We start from the raw sequence: 14,817 nt of genomic DNA, 5'->3' as shown, positions 1-14,817 counted from the left end.
GTAGTAAGAGTAGATTGGAAGGAGAAGGCATGCATAAAGTCTTCAAGTCCTCTGAAGTTGATTCACTTGTCAATCAAGCTCCAACTACCTGTAACAATACACAAACCTGTTTGATAGCCACAGAACCAACAAGGTGTTTATTCATTTCAAAGCATTTTGGTTCAGGTTTGCAGCCATGAAAAAACAAACGTGAACATATTTTATGTACATTTCCAACACAGAGGAATAGGTGAACCTGCCCATTTTTTTTAGCTTGACATGGATAATCTATTTTAGATATTTCAGAGCTCTCATTACTGACATTTTTTCCTATCATTCTGACAATGCTGAAACTATTTACTATGTGGAGGCATTTCTTTTTCACTTTTAAGACAATGTCAAACCATTAAATCCCAATGAGTGAATTCCCACCATTTGGTAAATTTAGTTTTTAGGACTTTCCATTTCCCGGAGATTGACGCTCACAAATATAGAGTGTGCAGTTCTTTCGTCTAAAATAACCCAGAATCTCTTTTATTAGCAACCAGGTGACAGATCTGAAATCAATAAACAAACTACAATGCTGTTACAGTACACACATTACAAAATAAAATCACGTTTTACACATATCACGTAGTTTTTAAAACATAGAGGAAGCTTCCCAACTCCTGATTCTAAAGGATGTCTCAGAAGTCAGCCTCAACAATGAACTCAAGGGGTCAAAATGGAAAATTAGGCTAACTTGGATCACAGGGAGAATCTTGTCTAGAACTATTAGGGCAACCTTTCAAGCCATCGAAAATACGGTCCTGGGACTAATTGTCAATATAAGGAGTTTGCATGTCCACTGTGTGAGATACAGAAGATTTAAGGAATGAAATGCAAGTGAGTGGGCTAATTTTGATGGGATGAACATGTGGAAATCTTTCAATCTGGTGAAGAGTAACAGACTGAGCCCAAATTCATCACCATGAATAGGACTGCATATAAATCAATTCGTACAAATGAGTGCTGGTGTGCTTAAGCCCTTTCGGAGGCTCTGGTGAACCTCTCCCCCAAGTGTCCAGTCTTTCCCCTAGCACTGAGGAGAACATATTCCAAAGGTCCATTCCGCTCTTCACCGGCATGTCTGACTTGATTCAGTTCCTTCTAACGGGTCTGTGAGGCGAATACACCATATGACATCAGGTTAAACAATTGCAGAGTGTTAGATGAGTAGGTCACATGCAACAACATTTCTACAAAACGCATGGTCTTACCTTATTGATTAACTTGTTTCCTAAGCGTCCACTTGCACGTCCACTAGCTCAGCTGGCATTGGAGATTTAGGGTGTTTATTCTCAAAGTGTTGCTTAAATGTTTTAGGATCTGGCATCTGTGTCTGAATGACAAAGCATAGAAAACATCAGCAGGGACATACAAGGATAAAGGCTGGAAAGGAACTATGTAAACTCAAGGAACTCGAAGCCACAAATATGGACCACGAAAAAGAATCCAATACTTAGTTACCCTGCACACAGGACAGCTGTGGACTAACGCTGCTTTGCCCGCGGTCTTCTGGTCTGCTGCTTGACCTTTCTTCTTGTCTGCCGCTTTCTTGGCGTTTTTCTGCTGGGACTGAATCTTTTGCTGACCACGAGCCATTGCCGTTCTGTATTAGAAATGATCATACCGACAGCTCATTAATGAATTTAACTTTGTTGTAGAGACAGATTAGACAAGTAAATTAGCATCCCATTTTAAAACACTGTATAGCGGCGGACTGGCCAGACACAACGCTTTTATCTATCGGGATTCTTTTGCAATCAGAATCAATCAAATTACATCTATGTTTAGAATCTAATAACGTTACGGAACTTTCGTGTGATTGTCCAACATACGACAAACAACTGATTAAAAATGTATCTCTCTATGGGTGAGGTCCAATGCACACTTATCACACCTTGGTCACTGTTACTCGCGGAAACTAAACACAACAGCTTTCTATTGGCAACTAGCTATCCTAGCTAGTGTTATCCTGCCCACATGGTGATAGCCTTAAAAGCAATGGTTTTCAGAATGTTCAAGTTACCGATACATGAAAATGCGTAGATACTATATTTGTACTCATCACGATTTGATTTCAAACATACCACACAGAAAATATGATTGGAAATGTTATTACCTAACTGTTCCGCTGATTGAATACTATCACGACTAGCGATAGCACGGCTAAAAAATCTTCGCCTAAAACCAAAGCTAACCTCAAAAAGATGTTTTAATAGGCGGAGTAAGATACGTCATGACGATCTACTTCCTGAAACCCCGTTATGTGGCGCAAGGAGGGAGAAAGCAGCCAAGTAGCGGCCAGCAGAAGAGTGTGGGAGTGGGTATCGTCATTTTGTATGCGACGGGTTAGCTTTATTGTAGAAATTAAAGAAAATCCCTATTAGAGAAAGAATGTAGTTTTGGAAAATCACCCAGATAGCACCCATGGTAGTTAAATAACTGCATGAGAGACCCCGCATTCGATTATATTCATTAAAATGCGAGTGTACGTTGTCCCTGTATAGACTGTAAAAACTACAACTTCCGGTCAATTTCCATATTTTTTTGTTTGGCTATTAGTGATCTGGATGTCTAGTACGCGCCCTTTTCTGTCTATCTGGACGTTGACGTCGATATGGTCGCAACCTCCTCACAGACAGTAGTATGATTATTTTTTAATGCCTCTCGATTAAAAACAGAGTTTAATTGAACAAACATATCTATGTTTATATTGAACTCTTACTCCGACGACATTTCTCCGGTTCTCAGACCGGAAGTTTTCATGCGGCAAGAAAAAAAATCTCCTGTGTCGCTGTGTGTAATGTTTTGAGATTGACTTCCATAGTTTTCCACTGTCAAGCGCAATTGTTCAATATAGTTGCGCTGTTGACGTACGAACCATGGGCCAATGCGTTTATGTTTATTACGTTTATGTATATTTCGTATATACCGTAAATCCTCAAATAAAGACCGGGATGCAATTAGAGGCCGGGCTTCAGATAGTAGCCGGGTGCGTGGTCCATACGGACAAATAAAGGCCGGGCCCCGAATACAAGCCGGGGGTAAAAAAAAGGTACCGGTAGCATTTTGTAAAAAATCACGGAAGTATGGAATATTTGTTATGGCTTTTTAATAAACACTAAACACGACACAATGTAAAAATGGCACGGGCTTTATGCCCTGGTACAAGTTATCACGAAGAGACTGTGCAACCGTCACACACCTGTATAAACTCAGTCCCAACACAGAACAACAACATGCAATGAGAACAGTAAGGAACATTGTTAAGGAACATCGTTGAGCGCTTAGTGCATCAGAGGAAAGTATGCGCCCGCCGCACGGCATTATGGGGCGACTAATGCCGGCACATTACAATATTTTACTGTAGCCTACCAGAATCAGTCCATCAGCACAAAGCAGACATCACAATTTAATTGAATGCATTTCATAAATACATGTTCTCCTCATGTTGGCTAATGTCATGGCTGTTTGCAATAAAAAAAAGAAATGTTTCAGCCTACAAGGCGAATTTGTTATTATACAGTTACTTGCCTAAACGATAGAAGACATTCCTCCAAAATACCTCTTTTTAATGATTTTGTTGCCGTTTTTGATTTCCGCTAAGAAAAGGTGTTCTTCAGGCTAATAGAACTTTAACGTTCCAGGTGTTGTGTAGCAACCCATTACTTGCTGACTTCAAATTACAATGACTTTCCGCTACGTTAAATGACCGGACTTCTTGCTGAATGATATGAAAGATGTGAATTAGAATTGCCAATGACAGCGGTCATTAACTTTTCGCAGTGGTGAATATCAAGAAATGACAGACCCGCTAACGTTGGGGTGCCCCATTGAAATCAACGGAACTTTTTTGAACATTCTGAAGAGCCGTAAGAAATAAAGGCCTGCCCCTAATACAAGCCTGCCTCAAATACAGGCCGATGCGCTGTGCAGCCTAAGTAAATAAAAGCCCCGGCCACTATTTGAGGATTTACGGTAGTCGACTTTGTAGGCCAGACGTTGTGCGCGTGTGAATACAAATAATTCAATATAGAAGTAGTGAGACCTGTGTAGCCTAATGTAACGGAGTATGAACACATTTTTAAAATCATATATGTACTTGAGTAAGAGTGAAAAGTGTTCTGCATTAAATGTACTCCAACAAGTACAAAAACCATATCTAAGTACATATGAGAGAGTAAAGATAATAAGTAATAAACTAGTGTATTAAATGTTATGTTCTTTATTTTGTTCGTAAAACATTGTGTTCCACAAAGGCTAAAAAAATGTACACACATTATTAGAAATACCAACAAAGGACAGGCTTCTGTAATTAGGTAAATAGGTTTCTACAATTACGAACATAGAAACTAAAACATGGTATACAAAATGCAAATTTGTAGTAAAATATTCGCAGAAAATGACTCGGCAAAGAAAAATTGTTGAGAGAAGAGGGCATGGTGCGATGCCTGGTGGAGGTGGCTGCAGGCATGGGCACCCGCTCACCAAACAGCGGTTCCTGGCATGCGCCAATGTGGTGAGGAGGAAGAGGAGCCCAAATAACATCACGCCACCACTGGGTCAGAAGTGGTGGCTTGGGTTCACGAGGGGGCACTTGGCTGAACTCTCAATATGGACGCCGGACATATTTGACTGCCAGAGGGTGATCTTCAGGCGGAAATGGACAGTAGAGAGGTACTTCCGCCTTCTCACCCCCACCATGAAGGAGCTTGGGCAGAGGGACAAACCTCATCTTATTTACAATTGTGATGAAACGGGATTTAACATGGAGTAGAGCAGGTGCAAAGTTCTGGCACCCCTGGGTGCCGCTCACGAGCACATTTACATTTATAATTCCATAACACCGAATTTTCAGAAAAATACTACAAAGCCATATCAGTGAGGCTATCCACCTAAACTAGTTTTCAGTGTTTGTACAGTAGGCTTGTGTTGTAGGCAATATGTTGAAACTGTTTTGAAATTGCTCCTTTCATTTCATAAACAGACTACAACTCAAGTCATGTACTCAGCTCACCAAAGCTTTTGCAATTACTTTCCCTCCCTATTGGTAACGTTTTTCAACACGTTTAAATAAATGTGTCAACGTCTAGTGGACATGATTGAAACGCAAATGAAATGTGCATAACATGTTTGTCACACCAGATCAGATGTTGTGTTTTACACCTTTTCACAGTGTGTAGGCCTACGAAACATGTTTGACACCTATTCACAGTGTGTAGGCCTACGAAACATGTTTGACACCTATTCTGAACCAATTTGAAATGGCTGGCCTATATAACGTAATCAGCAACCTTAGTTATGCTGTAATGTATGTACCAGTAATCGACAAACTAACGCTAAGTGCCGTTTGTTTAATGTCAAATGCCACTGATTTCATGCAGTACTAGATAGATTACTTCCTCCTAGTGATGGTAACAATCTCTGTCCATTTTTCAGATTTTCTAACTAACCTTCCTGTGTTGACCAGTGACGACTCCTAGTGGACGCCTGGCGAGGCCTGGCCTCCTCAGAATAACATGACTTTGCACAGCGCTTTACTGGTCGTGAACATTGACTGAGACAGGTATCCATGGATTTCGGAGGAAGTGATCATTGACTGCATTTTGTATCTAAGCAATGGAAAAGAATCCACAATTTAGTTCACATAGTCTACTGATATGCTGGATGTGTTAAGTGTTTTGAGAAAGTGTACATGGTATTGAACCAAGTGTGCAAATGATTGGAAAAAACTGTAAACGTTAAGCGTCCATTCTCACACGACGCCATAACACTTCATAAATGCTAAAGAAATGGCTTTTACTGTGAGTGGCAATGGAGTATTTGTATGTGTGTGTGTGCGGTAAGGGGGTCTAAGTATCCTTGGCTATATTTGCTTGAAATGAGCATCCCTACTTCATACAACTTTTAAATGGCTAGTAGCGCTCGAACCACAACTTGACAACATGACGTAGCGTTCAATAAACTGCGGTTAATACACGGTATGTTTTATAAAATGACATACAATACAGTAATGCGGTATGAAGACGGTGCGGTTAGTAGTCGGGAAAGTACGGTATCCCAACAGTGTGAGTGACGGTTGAAAGTACTACTACGCTTTCCAGAGACCATTCAACCACACGGGAACACAGGTCACCCACGCCAGGCAAAGCACTTTCCCTTGTTAGTAACAACACTAATCTCCGAACTCTATCCTCCGAGTACATGTACTCCAACCATTATTTTTCACACTAGTAGGAACCCCACCGGAAGGCAGGGTGTCAAAAAATTACTATAAACTCATAGTGGTCCTCTCCACGGAAATCTTTAGTAAAAGGCGAAAGATTTATGCGATCTGAAAAGAACCATGAGTGTTCTACTTACTTGAGGAACGATTTCAGATAGCGACCATCAGCGCTATAGTTCACGTTAAGGGTTACCACTAATTATAATGTACGAGCTATCAAAGCGTTGATTAACTTTAATACATAGGACAACATAACGAAATATGGGAAGTTACAGCAGTGTGCAAGTACCAACACAAAGTGTATTAAAACAATTCCTTAAGGCACAATGCATGCTGGGAATCTGACTTTCACTGACACAAAAAACGTGCAGCACTTTGGCCCAGTGCAGCACAGAAGCGACCCGGCGAATAGTGTAATGCCTGTGGCCTATAAACCTTGTTTCCAGTACGGACCCATATCTCGGTTACACAGAAATAATTTGATCTGAGGAGCTCGTTAGATATGTGGCCAAATGCTTGTAACTGACATTACTTGAGCTAACTCCTATGTCTTGATGATTGGAAAACATGAATAAACAGGACCTTTCATTTGAGTATGTCATCATCACTCCATCAAAAGAGGATTGTGTTTACACAAGCTGTTACTGGTGAGTTCATATTTGCGAGTCTGCCGGATCTAGAAGTAGGCAAGGGTGAGCAATGCCCCCCGAAATTGGTCAAACTTCATTCTGACTTTTGAATCACGTTTAATTCATTTGCACTCAATTTCTTGATTAAACATGAAAGTCATTTTCAAGTAATAATGAAGAGCGATAGGCTATTTAATACGAACCATGATAGCCTATAGTTCTTGCACAGAGGCGTCGGAGAAACGACAGCGTGAACGAGAATGAACCTGTTCGAAATGCCCAGCTATAGCTGATATAGTGATAGAACTAGACTAAAGCGGACTAGACAAAGAAGCAAATATATTCTATCTGATATATAGTCCTTCCAATCCCTGCTATACGAAGGTTGAAGACTTGTCTGTACTACTAGCATCGAGCAGTGTGTTTCGACAGATGTAATTTATAACGGCGTATGAGAACCGTTTGGACTCAACATGAATGTCACACAGTTTAGCTATCTCGTCCGTCTTTATATTTGCCTTCTCCAACGAAGTAGCACAAATCCTGATTTAAATAAGCTTGTCTCCAGGTAGTTTGAACCTGAAAGCCTAAAACTTATATAATTACTTTATTAATTTGGCCTAATTGAGAATCCGAAACTAGCATTTACCTGCAATTGTGTTGCATGAGCAAACTATTCCTTAGTTTACATCCACATAGGCCTCGATCAGCGCCTCAGTAGGACTATGCAAGGCAAAATCTAGGTAAGCCTGAGTACTTTTGTAAATATGGGCTGTGAACAGATTACTTTAAATTGTGTTGTTTGGCCATAATCACCAAAGTGGTGTTTCGGGTAAAAAAGCAGCATTTGATTAAAAGAACCCCTTGATGACTGAGTGTGACACTTTGTGGGTGAATCTATTCTGTTTTGGGATGTTCTAGTAGGCAGTGACACAGGAAACATTGCATGAACAAAGGGAAGAATGTAGTCCACTAAATATCAGCAAATTCAGGATGCAATTGAATGAAGCCAGTCAGCCTACAGGACAATGATTCAAAGCATATCTAAAATTGCACCATGAAGTACTACATGCAATGCAAACATTAGCTTTTTGGATGCACTGCAGACCCAAATCTTAAACAGGATTGAAAGTCTATGGGTAAATTGTACACATCTGCATACCAGACACTAAACATAATAATCATCTTCAAAGAAGAATGCGTGAAAATGCATACATATTTTAAGGCTCAACTTCTCTATTACAATCTAAGTCTATTCCTCATGTGGAAATAATTTTGAATCATTTTGTGTGCAACTGTATGTAGAGTGGTAATGTGCAAGAATAGACTTATCAATCATACATTCAAACTAGGAAAACAGCTTTATACTGTAGTACAGTCCACTGTGTGAAAAGGCGCCCACCCCAAACCTCTAATTGCATTAGAAGTGGCCTGAGATTCTGAGCAAATTGCCCCTTGCAGTCCTAGCTGTTCGTTCGGTGCACACAAGTGCACAGTCCTAGCTCTGTAACTGGGAAACAAATATAGTTGCCCAGACATCAATAAACAATTACAGCCAATCAACACGCTGTTTCAGCAGCACGGAAGGGAGGGGCGTACTAACATTGGCTGTTGAGCTTAAATATCACGTCATTGTGTGCTAGCATTTACCTGCAATTAAAATAATTGCCACCATCGATGTAGCTTTTTGATCCATTACTCCATTTACCCTTGTAATAGTACCCGTACGAGCACACTGTGTACCCACTAAGCTGTTCAACAATACTTGAAAGCGCTCTCCACACCGTATCCATAATCATTTTTGTATGTATCAGGGATATACCATGTTATGTTTGTGTGTATTTTGTACATTTACCACATGTATGCTAGCATGCTCATCCTGATATGTGTATGAATTAATCTGCCTTCTTTCTGATTGTCTCCCTTCCCTTTCAACTCCCTCTCCTCCCCCCTTCCTTTCAACTCCCTCTCCTCCCCCCTTCCTTTCAACTCCCTCTCCTCCCCCCTTCCTTTCAACTCCCTCTCCTCCCCCCTTCCTTTTCTTTCTCTACCCATCTGCTTGGCTGGCTCCAAGAAGATGGGCCCCCCCTTATGCGCTGTGGTTCTGCTCAAGGTTTCCTCCTGTTTTTCAGGAGTTCTTCCTTGCCCCTGTCGCAATTGTGCTTGCTCTAGAGACGGTTCAGGCCCTGGGCTCTGTAAAGCGCCTTAAAACAATTGTTTCCTTTTGGCACTATATAAATAAAATTTAATTGAATTAAACTTTAGACCCATTATATCTCTAGAATGTGTCTGTTGCTAACCCTACCTCCAAAATATTACACTGTAAAATTCTTTTTTATTGGACACCAGTTTTGTCAAAGGAAAAGTACCCATTATCCTTGGTCTGATTCGTATAGTGATTCACCTCTTCAAGAGCTCCTCATGAATATTCACTCTGAAATTTGAGGATAATCAGATTTCAGCCAACGGGAGACCTGTCAAGAGGCTTGTCAGAGAAGAGCTAACTGGTACATTCTTTTCAGGGATTGGACAATATTTATCAGTTAGTAAAAATCAAGCCCCCTGATTGTCCAAAGTGCTTTATCATGTGTCAGGAAATCAAAGTGGTGTACAATTAGAAAAGTATCGACACAATTTTCAGTGCATTTTCATACCATCTCCAGTTTTATTTTCTGTGTCTGAGCCACCCATTACACGTCCATTGGTCGTTCATTGTTAGCTAAAGCTTATTCTGGTAGCATATCCATCACGTATATGCGCTTTACAGAGCCAAGTGCCTGAACCCCCTTAGAGCAAACACAATGGCGACAGGGACAAGAAAAAAACTCCCTGTTAATCAGGAAGAAACCTTAAACAGAACCACGGCACATAAGAGGGGACCCATCTGCTTGAGGTTGGCTGGGAAGAGATTGGAGGGGGGGTCGTGTTTAGGCAGTGGATAGTGCCTGTAGCAATACAAATAGTCTCAAAGCACTTTACAGAACCCCCGGGAGTATGAACCCAGGTTAGGGTAGGCATAGGAATTTGATACTAACACAGGTAAGGGAAGGGGTTTATTATTAACTTAATTTATTATGAATCTCTGATGATCCGCCTTAAATTCAGAGCACTTCCATGGGCATGGGGTAAGGCTTCATTGCCGAAGAGGACGCAGATGGTAACTAGCTTTGTTTGTGAGCAAGAAGAGGAGAATAGCTGGATTTTGCGTTTCAAGGACAGTCAGTCAAAGGAGCTTTAAAGGAGTTGTCTGAGGCTGCTGAAAAAGCAGGCCAGCGGTTGTAGCTGAGGTGCTAGCACACTACTTGGGTTTCCGGATTAATGGTCTGTCACCATGTCAGTAAATTTAAACTACTGCTTGTACTCTGGGTATGTCAAGGCGTGTTTGTGTGTATGAGTGTGTGTGTATGAGTGTGGTGTGTGTGTGTGTTGGTACATTGTGTGTGTGTGTGCAGTTTCTGCTGTTTTCTTCCAGTCATTGAGCTATACCTGATGACTGAAATCTCATCATTTTCCTTCAGGGCTTTGTATTATTTCCTTTTTTTTTTTTTCATGTCTTGGCCGGGTACTGCAACTGATATGCTGTGCCATCAATGTAATGTTCAAATGTTTTTAATAAAGGAGTTGAAAGGGGTATCGAGAATCGTGGAATTGCACTGGTATTGGTAGCGACTACTGCATTTCTGGTATTGTGACATCCCTACATGTGACATTGAAGGGATTGACTGCTGTGTATCTTTTCCTGTGTATAACTAAAATTACTTTTCTTTTTTGATGAGTCGAGGTGGAGCTGTCTAATAATCTAATAATGTTCACACATACAAGGCAAGAAAAAAAGCAACAAACGTTGCTTGTCTGGAAACATAAGCAGATTTTCTAATGGGATTTTTACGTCCTTTTCAGTGAGGAAAATATTTGGAAACTCTGTGAATATATCAAAGCACAACCTCAACACTGCATTCAAGATGTGTATGCAGTTTTCATATCTAATGAAAGGAGAATGGTAAGTTAACCTTCACTAGCTTTGGGTCCAAAGTGTTCATCTGGTGTCAGTGTCTGATGTAGAGCAATGTGTTGTGTCTGTACAGGTTCCTCTCTGGAAGCAAAAATCCTGTCGCAGAGATCAGCCCGTAGTGTGGGTAAGAACGAAGATTTTATAAAGTCTATTTTATAAACGGACATGAGACAAATGATTGCATTTGTTTGTGTGTTGCATTTCTGTGTTGAGGATTACCATGTCATACTACTGCATACCGGGAACAGAGAGAGCTACGTTTATGATCTGGACACCACACTTCCTTTCCCCTGCCCACTGAGCTTGTATGAAAAGGAGGCCTTCCGGTCAGATCACGGTCTGAAGGAATCTTACTGGAGGTACAGCAAGAAGAAGCATTCCAAACTCATTTGCACGTACACTTCATTTAAGCTGTCTAATATTCACTTCAGTTGTGTTTTATAGGAAACTGAGAGTTATTCCTGCTGAAACCTTCCTGAGTAGCTTTGCTTCTGATCGCTCACACATGAAAGATGAGGTTGGCCATTGGAGAATGCTTCCACCCTCATACCCCTGCTTAGAGACAGCAGGTATGACGTTTCAGTATGGTGGGCTGCATACGATGTTTTATTTATTTAAACATCACATACAACAGGGTTACATCTCAGTCTGTTTGATATTTTGCAGAGTCTAAAATGAACTTGGATTCCTTCATCAGTATGGACGCCCAGATTGGCTGGGGAAAAGTCTACAGCCTTGCAGAATTTGTGCAACACTTTGGTGGTAAAGGGAGGCCATCATTAGCTAATGACTCTCACAGACTTAAAGATGAAGATCATGCAGCAGATGATTAGAAGTACACATTTCCCACTCACAGTCCTGGCTGATGACTATTCAGCCTGTGAAGTTGATGTTTTGCAGCACATTTCCCATTTCTCTTTAATCTTGTACCGGATTTTTCCTCCAACTTAAGGCATTCATAATGTATTAGGTCATGTACCTTTTACAGTCAATTTCCCACTACACTTAATAAATATTCTGTTAATGCAGTGTTATCAAGCTATTTCTAAAACGAAGTCATTCATTTGTGTTTAAATCGACCAAAAGCTGGAGCTGAACAGTATGATGCGGTCATTTCTTTTCTCCAGACATCTCCTAGACCTAGAGACACAGACGTGAAACGGTGGGCCACATTTCCAAACGTTTGACCATACAATGCTGATCATTTATTCATTGATAAACATGTTTGACCATACAATGCTGATCATTTATTCATTGATAAACATGTTTGACCATACAATGCTGATCATTTATTCATTGATAAACATGTTTTTAACCAATTGAGACCGATATAGATACAGTGCTTGGCAATGGAAATGGGAACATGGGGCTGACCTGTTTTTGAATAACAATCACGATTTAAGATCAAAGACATTTTGAAACCTGGACAAAAACATGATTCTTCATCATTAGAAAACCTTTTTGCAATGATATTTGCCTAGCTGAACGCCACTATCCCATGTGAGCAATACAGCTGGTCCTCTTTGACTTGAGGATGGTCTGAAGGGGGAAAGAAAGAAAGCGGTTTCCTCACAAACTTGTCAGTCTATTGTTTATGGCTATTCCATGTAAAACATAGGCAAGAAACTGGAGATGTCTTATCAGTGGTTTGGACTACTTCCTTCACAGAACATTGAAAACTGGTCCTAACCAGGACAGCAGGAGAAGAGCGAGGCCCCTGGCTACATCTATTGCAAGAGCCATCAGTCTTTACTTTGAGAAACAGATGCTTCACAGGTCGTCAAGTTGGCAGCTTTATTAAATAGCGCCCACAAAATATCAGTCTCATCTTGAACAGGGAGGAAGCCCCAGAAAGCTCTAAAAAGACTGACCACTAAGAGTAAAAGATCAAAGACACTGGAGGGAGGATGAAAAGCTGCTCAGGGAACACTTGAAATGTGATGGTCTGGGGGTGCTTTGGTATTGGTGGCATTGCCATGCCATACCCTGTGGATGGTCTTCAACTGGATCCGATTGCACTTTACTAGTGGAGTGATAGTGTACCGTGCAGCCAGGAGTTGCAAATCGTCTGCCCTTCTCCTCACAGGAAGGCCATCTTACAAACATCATTTCATGACTTCAATGGAAAACATCCATTGTCATATTTACTCTTTTTCATAGTACATGAGAAAGTGCATGTCTGTCATATATCCGTAAATAGATCAGTTTTATAGTTTGTTTTATTCTTTGTTTCAGAATTTGGTTCGACTTAAGTACGCAATGTTGATTTCAAAATCACAAGTTAGTGTGTTCATTGACCTTAGAGCCCGCTGACAGAGGACTAGTTTGGGGTCTGACCTAGAATTTTGAGTGCTTGAAATGTCAGTGCCTATTATGTGCTTGATTTAGATGAAACCAGAATTTTAAGGATCTTTTTGTGCATTTAAGACCAATGGGAATCTGCCTAATTTGGTCTTGAATACCTGTGTAGGCTCTTCCCCAGGATCCTTTAGAACAGGGGTTCTCAACCTTTTCTACTCCAAGGCCCATCTATTCGTATTTGTAACAGGGTGGGGCCCAACAGACACCGGGCTTATTTTAGCTAATCAATATTCCATTCTGATTATTAAGCTAATGTTATGTGTCACAAAGAGCAACATCAGCACCTTCTACAGGTGGGAGCCTAGAAATTAATACAAGAAAATCTAAATTGTATTGTGCACCAGAAAACAACATAAAACCACACAGAGTATTTTCAGTCAAAAGGGATTTATTATCCAAAAGAGTTTTGAAACAAAGGAATTTATTCGCAGTAGGCCGCCTAAGCCTATTTGTGCACAGCAAACAAGCAAGTAAATAAAACCAGAATAGACCCAAAAGATAGCATGCACTCAAAACAAGTCATGAAACATGCAAACAAGACCACTCAGCTAGGCCTAATTAAAATAGGTGTTGCTTCAGACATGCAAATAAATAGGTTCAAATAAATAGGTTCAAATAGGTCCAAATAATGATTCAAATAATAATTTAAATCTGTTGCTGCAATCTATTATCAACATAAATAGCACCAATCATTCCTGGGTAGTGGTTCAAGTTGGTAGCTCTTAACAGAAAAGCATGTCCTCTTTTAGAATACCGCTCCAACGATAACGCACAAAAACCCGCAGTTATCGACTCGTCTAACTGTATTGAAAAGAACGGGCTACCTTTCATCCTTTCAAGGACCGGGTTCTGTATCTCCGAGGCCATCTCCGAAATCCGGCGACTTACTGTGTCTTTTGAAAGTGGTACGGTCAAGAGTTTTTTCGCTTCATCGTTCCCAATCATCTCGTGCACATATCCACCACAGCTGGCAGAAACAGTTTCTCCACGCTCATAAATGCCTTCTTGGTCTGTGCCACACGTCTAGCTACCAAGTAATTACCTTCAAAGCACTCTTCGATTGTTTATCCAATGTAGAAATGGTCTTCTTTTGTATTTGAAGTCCGTTTTCTTTTCTTTTGAAATCCAAATCCAAATGTCGCTTCAGATTTGAAGGTTTGAGCGCCTCTTTAGACAGCGTTAAAGCGCACTCGACACACTGCGCTCTGGGCACCTCCATTCACAAAGCCAAATCTAATCAGGGTTGTATTTACGCTGAATTTTAGTCGTTTTCGGTAGTATGACATTACCAGTACTGTCATTCTTTCGCTTGGGAAACTTCTAAATGTTCCTGCTAATATCGCCGTTAGCTTAACTGAGCGCCTCAACTTGATGACGCCTTAAAGTTTGAACAAGATAAGCTATTATTTTCATGATTTGCCTGTTATACCTATTCTATACTGTGTTTAAAACATCGAATTTCAAATCATAAATTGAATTAATATTGTTCTCAACTAAAAATCCGTTCTTCGTGGAACATTTTCTTTAACTTGAAACATTGTCGCGGCCCACCAATGTTTGAGAAA

At 40.5% G+C, this 14,817-nt stretch overlaps 2 protein-coding genes and 1 non-coding gene across 4 annotated transcripts; 1 reads left to right on the top strand and 2 right to left on the bottom strand.

Moving 5' to 3' along the window:
• Window positions 1-109: 109 nt before the first annotated feature.
• Window positions 110-2,296, bottom strand: zgc:91910 (Zinc finger protein 706-like). Its single transcript, XM_012818497.3, has 4 exons — window positions 2,144-2,296; window positions 1,489-1,630; window positions 1,239-1,360; window positions 110-1,137 (listed from the first exon to the last, which is right to left on the bottom strand). The coding sequence occupies exons 2-3, from the start codon at window positions 1,621-1,623 to the stop codon at window positions 1,259-1,261; spliced, it is 237 nt and encodes a 78-aa protein (XP_012673951.1). The 5' UTR covers window positions 1,624-1,630; window positions 2,144-2,296; the 3' UTR covers window positions 110-1,137; window positions 1,239-1,258.
• A 1,652-nt stretch (window positions 2,297-3,948) lies between these two features.
• Window positions 3,949-12,125, top strand: wdyhv1 (WDYHV motif containing 1). Of its 2 annotated transcripts, none has more exons than XM_031586005.1 (6): window positions 3,949-4,701; window positions 10,780-10,879; window positions 10,965-11,015; window positions 11,105-11,250; window positions 11,336-11,460; window positions 11,558-12,125. In XM_031586005.1, the coding sequence occupies exons 1-6, from the start codon at window positions 4,427-4,429 to the stop codon at window positions 11,722-11,724; spliced, it is 864 nt and encodes a 287-aa protein (XP_031441865.1). In that variant the 5' UTR covers window positions 3,949-4,426; the 3' UTR covers window positions 11,725-12,125. The 2 variants fall into 2 exon arrangements, with proteins under 2 accessions (XP_031441865.1, XP_012673954.1); XM_012818500.3 differs by lacking the exon at window positions 3,949-4,701 and adding an exon at window positions 6,619-6,897.
• On the bottom strand, window positions 6,263-6,378 carry LOC116225108. The gene has a single exon (XR_004165915.1). It is a non-coding gene; the product is annotated as a U5 spliceosomal RNA (small nuclear RNA).
• Window positions 12,126-14,817: the final 2,692 nt, after the last annotated feature.

The sequence above is a fragment of the Clupea harengus genome, chromosome 19, assembly GCF_900700415.2.
Source record: "Clupea harengus chromosome 19, Ch_v2.0.2, whole genome shotgun sequence".
Taxonomy (NCBI): domain Eukaryota; kingdom Metazoa; phylum Chordata; class Actinopteri; order Clupeiformes; family Clupeidae; genus Clupea; species Clupea harengus.
The sequence above is the reverse complement of the archived record's forward strand: the minus strand, read 5'-3'. Positions and strand labels throughout refer to the sequence as shown.

What these genes read in the sequence shown, in the direction of transcription:
- zgc:91910 (XM_012818497.3), bottom strand. Translation starts at nt 1,623, where the DNA reads ATGGCTCGTGGTCAGCAAAAGATTCAGTCCCAGCAGAAAAACGCCAAG. An exon ending in ACAGCTGTCCTGTGTGCAGG is followed by an intron (nt 1,361 to 1,488) that starts GTAACTAAGTAT and finishes TTTGTCATTCAG; the next exon opens with ACACAGATGCCAGATCCTAA.
- wdyhv1 (XM_031586005.1), top strand. Translation starts at nt 4,427, where the DNA reads ATGACTCGGCAAAGAAAAATTGTTGAGAGAAGAGGGCATGGTGCGATG. An exon ending in GAGATCAGCCCGTAGTGTGG is followed by an intron (nt 11,016 to 11,104) that starts GTAAGAACGAAG and finishes TTCTGTGTTGAG; the next exon opens with GATTACCATGTCATACTACT. An exon ending in CCCCTGCTTAGAGACAGCAG is followed by an intron (nt 11,461 to 11,557) that starts GTATGACGTTTC and finishes GATATTTTGCAG; the next exon opens with AGTCTAAAATGAACTTGGAT.